At 40.5% G+C, this 17,236-nt stretch overlaps 1 protein-coding gene across 4 annotated transcripts in view; it reads left to right on the top strand.

Annotated features, from left to right (window-relative positions):
• LOC116309961 (thyroid hormone receptor alpha) overlaps positions 1-17,236 on the top strand; it is a 111,561-nt gene that overhangs the window by 56,723 nt on the left and 37,602 nt on the right. For all 4 annotated transcript variants that reach the window (XM_039611040.1, XM_039611039.1, XM_039611041.1 and 1 more), the window contains exon 4: positions 11,750-11,963. In XM_039611040.1, the coding sequence (XP_039466974.1) occupies positions 11,908-11,963 (56 nt within the window). In that variant the 5' untranslated portion in view covers positions 11,750-11,907. The remainder of the gene's footprint in view (positions 1-11,749; positions 11,964-17,236) is intronic.

Raw genomic sequence — 17,236 nt, 5'->3', positions numbered from 1 at the left:
GATTGAGTCAGTGTTGTCTAAACAGAACTGACAATTTGGCAAAGAACCAATTAATTTATAATAAGTGAAAAAGAAGCTGTACATCATGCGTAGCAGGCTAACCAGGGGTTGTCCAGCATCGTCAGCCCTCTATCATGGCTAAAGTAGTTTCCACTTTTGGGATTTTCTGTATAGAAAAGGACAGAAAATTAATTGTCCTTTTCAGATGGAATAGTACAAAAGGAAGGCTTTGTGGCTGCGCTACATTAAACAAGCCGTTCTATTTTGTGTGTTTGCCATTTGGCAGCCCAGCAGACAAGGTCTGGACTACTGCTGGATATTCTGGCTCGAGCACTTTACCCCGTGCCTTAGCCAAGCATGAAAAGTCGGTGATCCACATTCAGAGCCAGATTTCTCTGAACTCATTTGGACACAGCGGCATTGACCTGGTTCCGGATGGTCAATGATAGTTTAGTGTTAGCACGAAAGCAAGAAAAAACTGAGAAATCTTAAAACGTCTCATAGATGCTTTGTGCTTTCTAGGAAAACTGTGGCAATCTCATCCATGATCAGGGTGACATTGTTCCTCCATCGTGGGGGATTTCGTCTAACTATTGTACCTGATGCTAGCTAGGATCGCAATGTTGCTGATATTATAGAAATATCTCCTGTGCATCTACCTTAAACCTTGTTCTCAATCCCAAGTCATCTCATGTTGCTGATGCTCAGGACCCCTCAGCATGGTGTTGGACTGCACCGCTTACCCACTCTTACTGTCTGGACATCACAGTAGTAACCAGTGAAATAAAATTGTAGGAACCAAGCAAGGATTAGAGGTAGAGTTGGGGTTATGTTTGACTCGTCTAAAATGCTGCCTAGTTATAACACCACCCCATCATCTTCATCCACCAGTTGTTTGCTGCTAGATGTAGAGAGAGAAAGAACAGGCAAACATGTTTCCTTAAATCCAAAGCTTAACCACTCGAGCTCATTTGATGTGCTTTGTGAAAAAATGACTTTCTGTTCTCGTTCATATATCCAAAAGCATTGCAATGAAATTCCATTTTATTGCTTTCAAAACGACACATTTACTGTAACCTAGCTCCTCAGTTGTTCAGGTATCATCTGACGCCCACACAGCTACTTTAAAATGCAAGTAAACAGATGAGGGGAAAATGGGGGGCGATGCACGCACAGATGCAAACTAAAAGGATAGGCATGCATACTGACTCAGTGCATACAGAGACAGTTAACTAAATTCACCCACACATGCACACTCTTCCAACAGCCCGTAATTGCAGTCGCTGGCAGAGAAAACGGCAGCCGTACATAGTCAATGAGAGCGGAGGAAACAATGAACACACAGAGCAGATGACTGCTGTAAGTAAAAGAATGAAAGTGGAGCAAGGGGGGAATGGAGGAGGGCACGATGCTGCTGGCACCTGGAGAAAGGAGCGCTGAAATGAACAACGGTGGAAACAAACAGGGTTTGAGTTTGAGAAAGTCGAGGCAGAAATGAGCAGACCAGGATTACAATGTGAAAAACATTTTCTGTGTATTCACGTTTATTTGTAATCAAACCATTACCTAAAAAGCCACAGGTAGCTTTAAATGTGCAGAGGGCTCTAAAGCATTATATTAAAAGGTAAATGTCGAAGCGACTGTGATAATTCCATGTGGTTTGGGGGATGGAAATGAAAAGGGTAACAGACATGATAATGCTGAGATGACCTTCAGATACCTTATTGTGATCTTCTGAGTCTGGGCTGGCTTTCAGCACCGTCTTCCTTTTCTTCTGCTTCATAATTCTTAGAACGAGGTTCACGTATACAGTACTGTGAAAAAGTCTCAAGGCACTGCTTTCTTTTCACATTTTTTGTAGGAAAATGGGAAATGGGTGTATTATTCAAATAAGCAAACAAATGAAAATACACTATAAATGGTAAAAGCAGAGTTTTTAGAATTCTTACAAACTCAGAAGTCAATGTTTGGTATGACGAGCTTTATTCTTCACTCAGTCTGAACGTTCTTAGTCAAGCTTTCTGCTTTTTTCTTTAAATATTATTCAGGAATAGTTCTCCAGACTTCCTGAAGGACACATTCCAAAGCTCCTCTTTGGATGTTGGCTATCTTTTGTTTCTTTCTCTGTAAAAATGATCCCACACTGCTTTAATAATGTTGAGGTCAGGGCTCCGGGGAGGGCGAGTCCATGACTATGAATAGTGTTCTATTGTGTGTTTTTCTATCCTGGTATGTTTTTACTGCACTGGCTGCGTGTTTGGGATGAACAAATGAGACCTTTGCCACTTCAGACACTTTCCCGATGGTGGATCAAACTCTAACAGCATTTTTATGTGTTTTAATTTCTATCAATTTTGACCAGATCGCCCAGATCGACTGAACTGTAGAGGTGAGCAATATATCGAATGTATTTGATGTATCACGAGTTTTTCCACGTGCGTTGGCTAAAATGGCTTTATCGTAACCATCGAGCATGTTGCCATAAAAATATTAAGCTGTAATATTAAGCACTTTATTTTTTTATCTCACACGCTGCGAATATCATTAACCCCCATCCTTCCCAAAGAGAAAATGTTCTACCAGGCACACTGCGCTGAGCATGCGTGTTTATGTCCTACCAGATAGGGACAAATATGGCGACAGCAGGAGTTTCAGACGAGCGAGGGAATGAGACTCACTCGTCATTTGGATTTAAGGAGGAGGATGTCAAAAAAAATGTGGAAATTTGCAAAACATGCAGTAAAACTGTTGCCACTAAAGGTAGCACTACCTGAATTTATTCCACCAGCTGAAAAGTCTTTCACTATAAAATTAAGACTGTTCTTGGTCAGTCACTGTTTGTAGTCACTAGACTTTTGTTTCTGTAATTTGACCTCATCAAAAATTTTATTTAACAGTTTTCTTATGTTAGAAGCACAAAAGACGCCCTTTTAATTTCAGTTGGTTTGTTTGTCTCATGAAGTCTTGCTTGATGTACTTTTTTGTTGCTGTGATCTTTTGTTTGTTAAAGGTCTAGTGTTGATCACAGAAAGACTTGCTGTGAAAAACCTCTGTGGGAAACTGATGGTTAAAGAATGGTTAAAAATAAAACATATCAATTCATTTAGATTTTTTATGTTCACTAGAAAAAAAGTTTGAGGGGATAGGTTAATTGGATAATCCAAATTGTCACTAGGTGTGACTGTGTGAGTGAATGTGAGCGTGAATGGTTGTCTGTCCCTGTGTGTTGGCCCTGCGACAGACTGGCGACCTGTCCAGGGTGTACCCCGCCTCTCGCCCTATGACAGCTGGGATAGGCTCCAGCGCCCCCCGCGACCCTGGAAAGGATAAGCGGAAGCGAATGGATGGATGGATGGATAGAAAAAAACACTGAATGATTGATTTGAATGAGTAAACCAGTGCAATTCTAGGCACGATATGACTGAAAGTAACATTGTTTTTGGAGGTTATGTAAACATATCATGATATATATCGTGTATCACGATACATTTACATTTTCCTCATATCGCCCAGCTGCAGCCCTGAACATGACAGAGCCTCCACCATGTTTTACAGATGCAAATGTTTTTGCAACAAGCTGCTTGTAACAAAGTGCCTAAAGATACAATTTAATGTGTTACTTGCTCATTTTTCCTGCAACAGTGGAACATCCTTTGTGTTTGGTGCCTTTTTCATGGTTGCATGACTCATGAACCAGAGTTAAGTGGTTTAACCAAAAAAAATCGTCAGGTACAAGAAGTAGACTGACGTACAGTGAAAAAATTATCTTATTTATCTAATAGGCGAGTTCAGCCCTCAAATAGTAAGAGATGCATAATCAGTGGTACTGACTACAGCGTCATCACATGGTTCATGTAGACTTCAGATACTTCCCAGAAGTGCTTAGCTGGAAACTGGAATGTATAACTGTAGAGAGCTAACCCAATTTTAGATTTAGAAGTAAAATATTCAAGAACTTGTGTTAACAGCAAGCCTACCTGCCCTTTTGACATATTCTAAGCTTATATTACCATACAAGTATACATCTTTTCAAAAACCTGTTTTGGGGTGAACTGTCCCTTGTAGGTATATGAGGTTAAAAGGTTATATTATAAGGCTTATTCACAGTTGGGGTTTTTTGGATTCAGGGCTGGCATTGCCTGTGTCTTTCACCACTCTTTAAAGAGATTCTTCCCTGTTGTTACTGACTGACTCTTCTTAGATATCTCCAACTTGTTTAGTGTAATTAAATATACATCTCATCCACATGTCCATAAACACAATTTTTAGTGTGCACATTAGTTTTGGTTTCACTTATACCTACAAAGCTAACAACGTTTCCACCATCATTTACTTTGGATAGCCTAGTTCAGTTGTCAACAACCTTCAATGTCAATAGAACTACCATAGCTCCTCGTACCAAACAACGGGGTGACAGCGGGGGTGACGGGGAACAGACAGGTTGAAGTGTATAAGCTAAAGCATACAACATATGTATTAATAGGATTATGGTTAACTCTAGTTAGCTCTAACCCGTGGCTTGCGTGCCACAGGTTGCTGACCTCTGGCCTAGTTAGACTCTGACAGCTGAGTGTAAGCCCGTATATGTCTGTAGTCAATGCACAGAACATTCATCAATATGTCATCGCTGAACCAAGTGATGTTTAAACCAACTCTGTGTGTGCGTAATGTGGTCGAACAGGTTTGACAGGAGTTTTACACAAATGAGTCTCTTACTGAAACTTCTTTAGTTTTAGTAACGACAATGCAATACAAATAGAATTAATGATTAAGAATTATTTTTAAAATCCACGTTCCAATGAGCATCTTAAAAAAATACTTTTTAACTGTAAAAACAGTATATTTTTATATTAGATTTATTATATTTGACTAATTGTTAGGACAAACATCTAATGAGCCATCACAAACATCTCAGTGTAGTTAGGCACGTAAACATGGTCAGGATGATCTGCTGAAGTTCAAACTGAGTATCAAATGAGAGATTTAAGTGACTTTGAATGTGTCATAGTTGTTGGTGTCAGACGAGCTGGTCTGATCTGAGGTCTGTAATCGTCAACAAGCAGCAGCTCTCTGGGTGATAACACCTTATAGATCCTAGGGCAGAATGGCTAAACCACTTCAAGCTGATATGAAAGTTTACAGTAACTTGAATTACCATTGATTACATCCATTGTATACAGAAGAGACTCTTTGAATGTTCAACACGTCAAACCTTAAAGCAGACGAGCTACAGCAGCAGAAGACCACACTGGGGTCCACTCCCTTCTGCTAAGAACAGGAGACTGAAGCTACAATTCACAAAGGTCATCAAAGTGGAACGATGGGAAGATTGTAAAAATGTTGACTGCTATAACAAGTCTCAATTTTTCTACGACATTGAGACAGTAGAGTTAGAAGTCACAGCATGAATCTATCCAGCCTTGTATCAGGGGTTCGGACTGATGGTTGTGTAATGGTGTGAGCACACTTTGGGTCCTTTAGTACCAACAACACTCAGTCTACCTGAGGATTGTTGCTGACCCTTCATGAGGACAGTGTGCCCATGTTCTAATGGCTGCTTTGAGCAGGATAACGCACTGTGTCACAAAACTGAAACCATGTTAAACTGGTTCTTAATGAATGATGAGTTTACTGTTCTCAGATGCCCCCCAACCAATGCCTTTTGTTACAGCAAGCCTCCAGATGTTACATTAGGTTACGCATACATTAAAATAGGCTTTTGCAACATTATTTTGCAGATTTAGATAAATATAAAATTTGAATATACAAAAAATTATTAATGACATTAATCATTAACATCTGTCATGGTGGGACATCTGTCTTCTGCTGCAGGTATTTTGCATCAAAGCACAGGACGAGCCTCAGAGAACGCTGATGTGCTCGCTTTTCTTCACTGCTGCCACCACAGGCATGCCTTTAAAGGCTCAAACACACAGAATCACCCATGTGCTAGCAAACTCACACACCCAGACACACAAGTACACATGTTCACAAAAACACAAGACCGTCAAAACTCTTTTTTTTTCTCCTACTAATGTGAGGAAGCCTTCCAGACTACATGTCTGATTTTATGGCTTTGTTTAAGTTGCATGCATATTTGCCATTACTGTAACTGGTGGTTATTTCTCTGCACTTAACAAAATGTTTTCTTTAAGAAGTGATTTTAATGTGACGTAAATGAAGATGAAATCACGTCTGCCAGTTGGAAATGCTGGAATTTGAATACTATTTGTGTTAAATCATTTTAAAGATATTGTGTCCATATATTTTATAAAATATCTGCGTTGTAGATACATTTCTAAGCGCTTGGCTAAAAATTACTCTTTTTTTTTTTATCAATAACAATTATCAGACAAGGCAAGGCAGGATGAAATTCTCTCTGTGCAGGTCACCTGGATTTATACATGAAGAGCGGATATTGATTTAATCCTACATGTTAAAAAAGTCAATAATTCATAAGAGCTTTCAGTGAAATCATGAAACAACATAAACATTTACTGTTGTTGTTGCTTTGATTCACTGAACCGATAAATAATTTATAACATGCAGATGATGCTTTTTGCAAATGTTTTTTGTCTGTAAATGTAATTAATGTTTCATTGCTCCACTCTACTCTCTGGAGATATTACTCTGTAAACAGCTTTAAAAGTCTTTGAGTTCTCCTGGGCACTAAAGTGTGTGTGTGTGTGTGTGTGTGTGTGTGTGTGTGTGTGTGTGTGTGTGTGTGTGTGTGTGTGTGTGTGTGTGTGTGTGTGTGTGTGTGTGTGGTTACAGTATTTGTACTGTTGGGTCAAAAGGACATCACATCTATAGATTTCTCATACTCTGATGCCACCTAGTGTCATATCTGAAGAAGTGAAGGTGCTCAGGCGGCAATATTCAAATCTGTTCACATACAATCACTGAGACGGACAGATGCCGACTTATTCCTGTGAATATTTATGAATGATGGGGTGAATGATGAAGACATGTATATAACCAGTTACTTAGTATGGAACCATTTGTGAAATTAGGCAGAAACTAAAAAGAGGCCAAATCTCAAAGTTTTACTGCTTATATTGATTCCAATAATGAAAAAATGAAAAGCAGTAGATCAGGTAATAATCTCTTCTGTTCCTGTTATATTTGTGTTCTCACAGAAATGAACCCCCCCCCCCCCGGTGGTTGCTTGTTGGTTTCTAGGGCTGTGTGATGGCCAAATCAGTGAAGTTAAATAATTTTGATGGTGCTTTTATAATGACGCACTGATCTGCAGTGGAAATAACTCAGACTATTTTCTCTTTGTTGCAAGTTTTACTTTTGGATTGTTGTTCGATTGATCTGAGGCTTCTGAAGACACGAGTCTGAGCAAACTGTTACCTTCTGATATTAATCTGGAGTAGAAAAAATAAATTCTTTAGTGAATTCTTACACAAATTCTAATCATGACAAAACTGTTCTTGAAGTCAGTCTAAGGAGCTTGGAAAGAAAAGCGGATGGAAAGTTTCATGAAGACGTTCCCATCTCATCCACGAAGCTTGAGAAGGTCTTCAAGAAGCTTCCAGCCATTCTTCTTTTCAGCCTGCTGAGATTACCATGAGCTCGATGACTGAGAACCTTCACAGACAACCTCTGTATTATTTTCTGATTAAAAAGAGGGAAAATTGTCCCTCATTTCTTTTTAATGCAGTTCTATTAAGGTTTGTTTACAATGTTATCAGAAGCCGTATAACCCCTGTGTGAATAAAACTTGATTGTTTAGCATTTTAAGCGTCTGAGCTCTAACACTGTGATGAATTTAGTCTGATTACATTTATACATTTAAATTCATGAGTGTGTATTCAGACCTCTCGGTTTTCTTCACATCTAACTCAATCTTTAAAGTCACACTTCACAAGCTTCAAGTTCTCATTAGACTTGCTGCATGTGACAACACAGCGTCTCTGTGCAGGAATCAGGTCAGCTCAGGATACACAACCAGAACAGCAGTGCTGCAGTGACTCTGGTGCCCTCATCTGGCCCTTCTGCTTCCCCCACAGTAATACTGTAAGCGTGCACTGACTGATGGTGGGCTGTGAGAGGTTTGTGGTTTTAGTCATACATAGTTACATGTGTCTGTATAATCAGCTGGATCACAGTTGTATTCTGGTTTTTATAGTTGAGTTTAAAAGCCTCAGTGAGCTGCCAGCTTTGAAAGGAACAGTCGCTGTCCAAAAGGATCATGACTGTTGCACCAAACTATTAACAGACAGTAATATTTTAATCCCTGGCAAGTGTCCACAGTGTTGACATGCTAATCCGTGCTGAACCCTGCAGCTGCTGAAACATGACTCAGTTAATAATGAATAAAACTGAGAGGGCATTGTTTTTGTGAGACTTTGGAAGAACATGCCTGTGTTTACGGTCCTGTAAACACAAAAGGAGAGTAAAGACGGGAGTGGAGGAGCGCTCCCAGGAGCCTGGTTCCTGATGGTTCCTGATCACATGGTGCACGACTGAGTTTGTCAAAAAGGAAAGTTTGAAGTCTTAAGTTTCCTGAATCGAGTCGGTTCGACAGCTGAAGGCTCTGCTTCCTGTTCTTCCCTTGGATGCTTTCAGTACACATTACAATGCACCGGCTCCAACTTTAGCATCATCTTACAAAATGCAGGGTTGTCCATAGACATCAATAGAAGTGCTCATGACATCATCAGACCTCATGAGACCAAAACGTTATGAAAGGCTCCGTTGTAGCCCGAACCAGGATCCTTCTAAAACCAAACCAAGTAGTTTGTTTGTTTTTTGATAAAACATTTTGCTTGTCCCCTCACACCTTTCTAATTTTAGCAACAAAAACATAGAAATGAGTTGTACAGACCTGACCTTGTGAACCTGAACAGCAGACTAATTGAGAGCCTGATGATGCTCTGAACTGTGAATCTGTGAAAGTTGTCGAGGATTTTAGTCGACATGTCAAATCTGAGGTTGCTGTGGTGGATTTGACTTGAAGGTGAGATGGCTGTGATTTCTTTGCAAGCTCTTTGGTGTTGTGAAATCTGGTGAGATCCTGATTATTTTAACAGTTTACACCTGTAAATGTTGAAGTATGCTGCCGTGTCCTCCTCTGGTCTTTTGGTGGTCTCATTTTCCTGACACCACTCCTGCCACTTCTCTAGTATTTTCTGTCTCCTCCCTGTCAGTGATCAGCACAATGACTGTAGTGTCATCTGTTAAGTGTATAATGCTGCTGTTGGTCTGGGAAGTCACCCAGTCATATGTGAAGAGGGTGTATAGCATCGGATTCAGCACTTATGCCGGGGGGAATCCACATGGTCACAGTTCTTATGCTTAACTGGGTTCAGACTCTGATTTGGGTGTATGTGATGGATCCACTTATCCACTTCAGGGTCGTTTGGGGCTGGGTACACCCTGGACAACGTGCCAGTCTGTCACAGAGCTCACAAAGAGACATATTCATTCATGCTCACAGTGATTCACACATGGCAAAATTTAGACTCACCAGCGAACCTAACATGTATATCTGTGGGCTGTGGGGGCAGCCGAGGTGCCCAGAGAGACCCCACACAGACCAGACCGGCCCCGGCCGGCCGAGGGATTTGAACCCTGGACCAGTGTTGCTGTAAGGCAAGTTACATGTATGAAATGGCTGTTAGGTTTGTTCAAACCGCCCATATTTGAGAATATTACCAAGTTTGTGTTTACAACATTGAATTGCTGCGTTGCTGCTGAAACAACAGTTGTTGATATTTGATGTGTTCAAAGCATGAAAGCCTTTCTTACCCTGCCTGAGATCCACAAACTGTATATAATCTATATTATACAGATCTGTCTTTTAGGTGTGATGATTTTAGTAAGCTGTAACAAGGATTGCAAACAGCGTTTTAATTGCACACTTTAAAATGTAAATAAAAAGTTAGATAAAAAGTGAAAAACTGCAGACTAGTAGAGAAAGTTTCATTTGCTGCTCTTGCTCAACAGGGTTTAAATGTAGCTGTGTGAGGGTGCAATTTAGCCTAAATTCCTTTCAGAGGACGTGTAAGTAGCTTATAGTAAATTAGATTTGGCTGGAGTCGGTTTCCTCTAATAGAAGCAGGATTTCTGCCGTTAACATAGTAGTGAGAACACAGATGTTGTTTTTATAAGAGCAAACAATCCCTGAAGTCTGAAGTCGGCCTCAGAACGTTTTCAGATTAGGACGCAGTAATCTGTGCCCTCCCCAAGTACCACTGCCCCTCCCTCCTAACTCCCCCGTTGGCCAGCGCTCCCATTACATCATTGTTCTGGAACCAAGTACCCTTTACATCATCATTCACTCGACTCTTGCGTCCATGCTACGATGTACACCAAAACCAGTGATGCAGTTCCTGATGCTGCCTTCACAGTCGAGTGCTGCCTCTGATTTGGATGCACCAACAGTGAGGACGCATTCTTAACTGTCCTTAAACCTCGTTTTGTCACACGAGTCGATGCAGGTGTGAAGATCTGCAGAGTTTTCACCAGTGTTCTGTTTTTTTAATACACATCCTGGAATTTGAGTTAAAAAACATACTTGATAGGAGTCAAGAGAAGCCATCGTCAATCACCCCTGAAAATGTAATGAAGTAATTAAAGCACAAACTGGGTCAGAGGGTCTGATCAATAAAGTCAAACATTACATCGGAAGCCTGTTCACGAGCTGAGCTCCTAAAAGCCTCCAAAAATCTGAGGTGAGCTGCTGAGCTGGGCAGATTCATGCATGGAAGATTATTGTTGTTACATAACAATAATAATAATGATAATAATAATAATAATATGGGAAAAATAATTCTCATTATAACTATTTTTTGTGTTTTTATTCTTAAGATAAAAAAAACCCTACATGAAGTAAAACACAGCGGTTAGCAGTGTCAACTCACAGGAGCAAGTGTCTGGGTTTGAATCCACAGGCCGGGCCTTTCAGTGTGGAGCTGCAGTTTGCATGTGCCTGCCCGAGTTCTCTCGGGATACTTTCCTCCCACAGTCTTGGCTGCTTGTGTGTGTATCCTGCCAAAAATCACATTTTATCCTCATTTCTTCTCAGACTTTCCTGCCTTTGCTTTTTATTTCCTTCAGAGAATTGATTCAAGGGGTAAAAGTGTGTAAATCTAACACGACGCTTAGCTTTGTGGGAATCTGTGTGAAAATCACAAATCAGATTTAAATCTATCGCTGTCTGCATACACAAGTTTGCATTAAATGTGGGCACACGGCAAGCTTGCTTTCATATAGGAATATAAGCATGATACAAAAGTTTCAGCCGCTTGTCTTAGACGTGTTGCGCTCATCGGCTCAGACTGATTACAGCTTGCTGCCTCGGTCTGTGTTTATAAATGTAGATGTCAGTTATTTGCAGACCTTCAGCAATCTGTCTGAGAGTGAGTGCAGTCGGGCCAACCTGTGCGATCTGCTGCGGTCACAGTTAATTATTTTGATTTGAATTACTTCGGATTATAGATAGAATTAGCTAAGCGTTACAGACATTAATACTACAGCTACCTTAAATAACTGTGACTTTGATATTGAAAAAATAATGCATTTTTTAATCCAGCCTTTCTTTCACATGATTGGATAAACATCCAGCGCTGAAAACAAATGAAAAAATCTGGTTTGGAAACAAAAGAAGAACCTGAAATATCACAATCACAACATCTGTCATTATGTAACGCTGTGAATTAAAAATGTAGTGAAATATTTTATGATCCACGTCATGTGACTGCCTGCTTCTCACTGCATCGTTTCTCTCCCCTTCCAGCTTTCTGCTCCGCCCACTGCGCTCCTCCCAGCCAACCGCTGCCTACAGTCTGGGATGGTTAGCTACTGAGCGGGCTGCCAGTGAACGCTGAGCAGGCTGGCGAGCTCAGCATCTGCCTCGCTGTCCTGTGATTGGCTGCTGGATGGGACTGAGGCCGAATGGAGCCAATGTCCAACAAGCAGGATAGCAACTCATCTGAGGGAGATGAGAAAGGGTGAGACAGAGGGGTCTGGTGTGTGTGGTAAACAAAATGTGATGGAGTGTACATCTGCCTTTGGCTGTGTGTGTGTGTGTGTGTGTGTGTGTGTGTGTGTGTGTGTGTGTGTGTGTGTGTGTGTGTGTGTGTGTGTGTGTGTGTGTGCATTTTTGATGTAAACATGAAAGGAAAGCAAAGATTAATGGTGTGGAGGGACAACAGATAAAAGCAGAGCTGTAGGCATAGATGGATGGATTAATGAAAGATTAAGAGCTGCAGCAACACATTTTTTTTTTTTTAGCTACCAGTTCAAATAATTTGAGGTATGAAGTGAAAAATAGAAACTGAACAAATGATTCAAACAGGCTGTTATCTCAGCGGATGAAGAGAAGGAATGCCATAAATTTAGCAGAATTTTAGGAGCGGTAAAAGGGACGGCTGAGCGCTGTCACGCTGCCTGCTGTACTCACTGTTGCTCCTGCACGTGCAGCTGCACACACACACACACACACACACACACGCAGCACATACTGCCTTTACCGCTTCATGAGACAAATTCACAGAGACTCACATCAGGCCTGATGAAGAAGAAACTAAAGACACAGCAAACTGAACCCACTGGTGTGTGGTGAGGATGTTGGAGTACATAGACCCAAAGAGTGTATTAATTAAATGAAACTAAACTAAATTAACAAAAGTATAACAAAACAACGGTGAGCAGGACCTCCAGCTGAACCTTTAGAAGGGGCAAAGTTTGTAAACAAATGAAATAAACATGGACCAACAAGAATCCATAACTTCTCCCACACGTCCCTCTGGGATACTACAGTCATGTATCTGTTTATAAATAAGTGATTATCATGTCTCAGTTCTTTTCTTCATAGTGCTTTCATTGTGAAGCATTTTGCCATATGTAGCAACAGTCACATGGAGTTTCTTTCCCTCTGGGCTTTATTAGTCACACCCACTGGTTTTATTTGTCTCCATTGGTTTTATTTGTAGAGATTCAGGAAAGGTCGAGAAAAAGTAAATTTACTGAGCTTTCCTTTATGTCGGCACATATAGAAATCGATATTATATATAATCACCACCAAATTTAGCAGAACACTATTATCGCGCGTTCCTCCAACAAGCTGCACTGTATCCCCTTTTTTCTTTTAGTTGCCAAATATATTTTCCTTTAATGAGAAGCTTTTCATGTGAAACTGCTGTCAAATATTGAGAGTTTAAGGCTGTCGGTGGGCCAAAGAGATGAAACATAAGTTCCAAATCAGACACGTCCATTATCACATCCAAACTTCAAACTGGTAAACTTTTATATCTTGTATTTCTATTGCACGTAAAGCAAAATCTTTATTTTTTTTTAATAATAAGACATGAGCTGACTAAACTGTCTTCTTTGGGCACTTTATTTAACAGAAAGGATATTGTAGTCAGTCAATATATACATCATTACAGCTTCCAACAAACTGATGCGTTCTGATAGTTGAAAAAAATCCATAATAAATACATTACAGCAGGCGCTGGTTTGTGGAAGCCACCATGTTGCCCCATCATTTGAATACAAACTGGACATTGCGATGGTCCCTAATCGTGTTTTATGTGTGTGGCTGAAGAGAAGAGGAGGAGAAGAGAACTCACGTGTCATCGAGGCGAATAATTTGTGCACCTTCAGACTCCAGATGTGAAGGTTCATAACTATGTTTTATCATCCAGCGGTGACCTGCATCTGGATAACATGTCAGCCTCTTCCTGAGCAAAGTCAGGGCTCTAACGCACAAAAATGTGCTTAAATATCCTTATTTATTCCTTATATTGTACTTATTGTCAGCAGATTAGACATGCGGACAGCTGACCACAAACAAAAGCCAGAGTTGTTTGTCCTACTGCGGACAATCCACAGCTAAATGCAAATTAAGAGTGTGAGCTGGTCTCCACCATTCAGTCATACAATCATTCTATTGCTGCTATTTATTGTGTTTGTTTGTTTTTTTTCTCTCGTGCAATATTTTGTTCTGTGCAATATTTCGGAAGATGTGCAATTTCTTTCCCTCAACATATCCTTAACGACCACAGCCCTTCCACCCTTATTTATTATTTATTATATTTTATTATGATGCCTGGCACACACCCACAATGCTTCCTGTAACCCAAACATTGTTTATATCGTTTACATAGTGTTCTTACTTTTCTTGTATATTGTTTACTTTCGCATCTTTGTGGTCTTGCTACCTAATTTCATTGTGCAAGCAACTGTACAATAACAATAAAAGTAAGTCTAAATCTATAGCTATGATTTTCCACTTGAACCAGGAGATGGTAAAAACAGAACTCAGCTGACTGCACTCTGTGATCTGTGGTGAGATTTTACACACTGTTCCTTTAAATATCAGGGTGTGGCTCGTTTAATGTTACTGTTACTCGGACCACATCACACACTCTTCAATGTGAAACACTGACTATACCTTAAAGTGACAGTGACAACTATTATAGATGTTTTAAAGCTGTAAAACCCCTCACTACACACTTTATGCACTTTTCAGAGACAGGCGTGAACATTTTCACATGTTTCTCTCTTGTTTAAACACTCTCAAAGTTCAAACCTTCGTAGAAAAATAAGTCCAGTATTATAGAATGAAACCAAAGATCAAACCTTGTTTTCAGGTCCAGAACATGGGAATAGACCAGCTGCCAGAGAATTCAACATTAATGAATCAATGGTACGGAAGTAGAGGAAGTAAGAAGAATGAGCTTAGGAAAGTTTGACTTATCTGACTGTTTTGTTTCGCTTAATGCGCCTTATAATGCAGAAAATACGGTAACTTCTACCTTCCATGTCCAGAAGTCCAACTTTTTGTGCGATGTGCATCTTCCTCTGCCTTTTGGGTGCTACTGCAGGTGCCTTTGATGGTGCAAAACGTTTCATCGACATTGTTGTGTTTGTTGTGCGATATGACCAAAATCTCATATCCCGATATAAGACATTTATCGGAAATTCTGGAAATTCTGTGAATCTCAGGCAACTCGACTTGCGTGAAGTGTTTTCAGCTGGGCGTCGTGTACCTGGAGTCCAGTGTTTTGACCGATGCATGAAACTATACATTTTTGGACATAAGTTGAAACGGCCGCAATTTTCTTTGTATTTATTACACGACATGCTGCGGGGAAAACCCTGTTCTAAGGTTTATTTTTTAGCACCTTTCAGCTTCTCATCCGTAAACACTCTGCATACTATTACACGTGATTCAGTTTATTTTGAAAAATCTCCGAAGGATCTTCAGCTTTATTGTGTAGGTTTATTTGGAAAATAAACAAGCAGGCGGCGGAGCCTTGCAATGGTCTTACCATCGGTGTTGCTAACAACAACGCATAAAAGCAGTCGCTCGTCCCTCCGTAGTGTGGTTATATTAAATATAAGAGAAAGAACAAAGTAGAAATTAATTCTACAGTGACCATCAAAATGATGAAAAAACTATTGCCATAAACAGTTTTTTTTGCGACACAATTAAATAAACAATAGTGTAATACGTAACGATAGACGTTTTCATATCGTAATCCGATATATATCGTTATATCGAACAGCCCTAGTACAGCACTTCAGAGTCACACTGCTAGCAATCAAAGATTTGTGTAAATTTGACAGGCTGAATGCATTCTGTACTGACAGGAGGCACATGGTCTAGAGCCAATCAGGACGCAGAACACAATGTGCTGTTTTTATTTTTTTTTAAAAAGCATGCACAAAAAAACCCCTTCGAAACAGCGAGGCTGCAAAAGGTGAACTGCGTTATAGCGAGGGACCACTGTACATTCATTACACATTCTCATATTTGAAATTGTAATTATGTATTTGGAGTGCTAACTATATTTCCTCAGACATATAGAAGAACATCCAGACAACAGTGTCACAGCATTTCCTCTTGAACAGAGCACAGCAGAGAGCCGTCCATTAACCAGAAGGAAAAAAGCCTCAAAACAGAGCTGCTGTGAGTCTCTGTTTATCCAAGTCACATGAGCAGAAATGTTGCTGGGACAAATCAGAGTTATTAAAGTGTAGGGGTTTATAAATTCTAAGAATTTATCATTGAGGTGAACAGATGTCATATGCATGGTTACTTCCTCTAACAGGAAAAAATATCAGCCTGATATCAAACAGAGCTGCCAGCTCTTTACACCATGGACTCACCCAGACCGCCACCAAACACGACACAGGTGGGGTTTTGTGTATAAACAAAGACAACTCTGTCATAAACGGTATAAAGATGGTCAGAAATGAACACATGTCTCCCCCCAAAAAATCCTGCTTGTTGCCGTGCAGAGTTACTCGCCACTCTGAGCCAAAAAAACCTGATTAACTTTCAAAAGTTGCACGTGCCATGTACCTACCCAGCTGTATGAATAATGTATGCATGTTGGCGTGTGTGTGTGTTTACATGCATGCCTTGTACGAGCGCACGTGTGCGCATCTGTGTGGGGATTAGCGGAGTGAAGAGAGCTGGATTAGGAGCAGTGAGGGCAGATGGAGCCGCAGAAAGCAGAGGACAGCTTGGGACGCCTCAATATGCGACATCAACAGGGGATTGTCGCTTTGTGTTGTTTTTGCGCATGCGCACATGTGATTCTCAGAGTATCATTGGGCACGCACGTGTTCCTGTGAGTGCTGCCTCATGCCCTGACCCCTCCCCTCTGCGCTGTCTGAGTCACGGCGTGTTCTTGATACAAGTGCTCACACACACACACACGGCTTCGCATAGCCTGGAGTCGGGGTGCTGAAATAGAATTTGGTGTGTGTATGTGTACCAATTTGTTTGTGTGTAATGTCTCAAAATTAACCGCAGTGCAAAGCCTTTGAATGTTTCAGGAGGCAGTTAGCTTTTATCACAGCAATTCAATTAATGTCTACAGAGCAGAATTGCAACTGAGTGATTGGATGTGTGTTTGAAGAAGTTTGCATGCAGAAGTTTGCGTGATTACAAGGTTTTCGGTGCTTTTCTTTTTACTTCTGTGCTTAGAATAACCTCGTATGTTTGTAATGCAGAACTGAGATCAGTGCTTTCATATCACTCTCAGCTAGTTGAATGGGGGGGGGGGGCTTGGCATTTCATAGATACTGACTCCAATATCAAAAGTAAATTCTTTTAAACTCCTTATCGAGCCCACTTCAGATCAGCTTTCATCATCTATGAGTAAAAGTTGAAAATAAGAATAGAAGGCAGTGATTTAAGATGTCTGGGACGCTGAGATATCGTAACACGTGCTGTCTGCTTTCTTTGCCGTAGCTCTTCCCTAAG

Source organism: Oreochromis aureus, linkage group 4, assembly GCF_013358895.1.
Source record: "Oreochromis aureus strain Israel breed Guangdong linkage group 4, ZZ_aureus, whole genome shotgun sequence".
Lineage (NCBI taxonomy): Eukaryota > Metazoa > Chordata > Actinopteri > Cichliformes > Cichlidae > Oreochromis > Oreochromis aureus.
The sequence above is the reverse complement of the archived record's forward strand: the minus strand, read 5'-3'. Positions and strand labels throughout refer to the sequence as shown.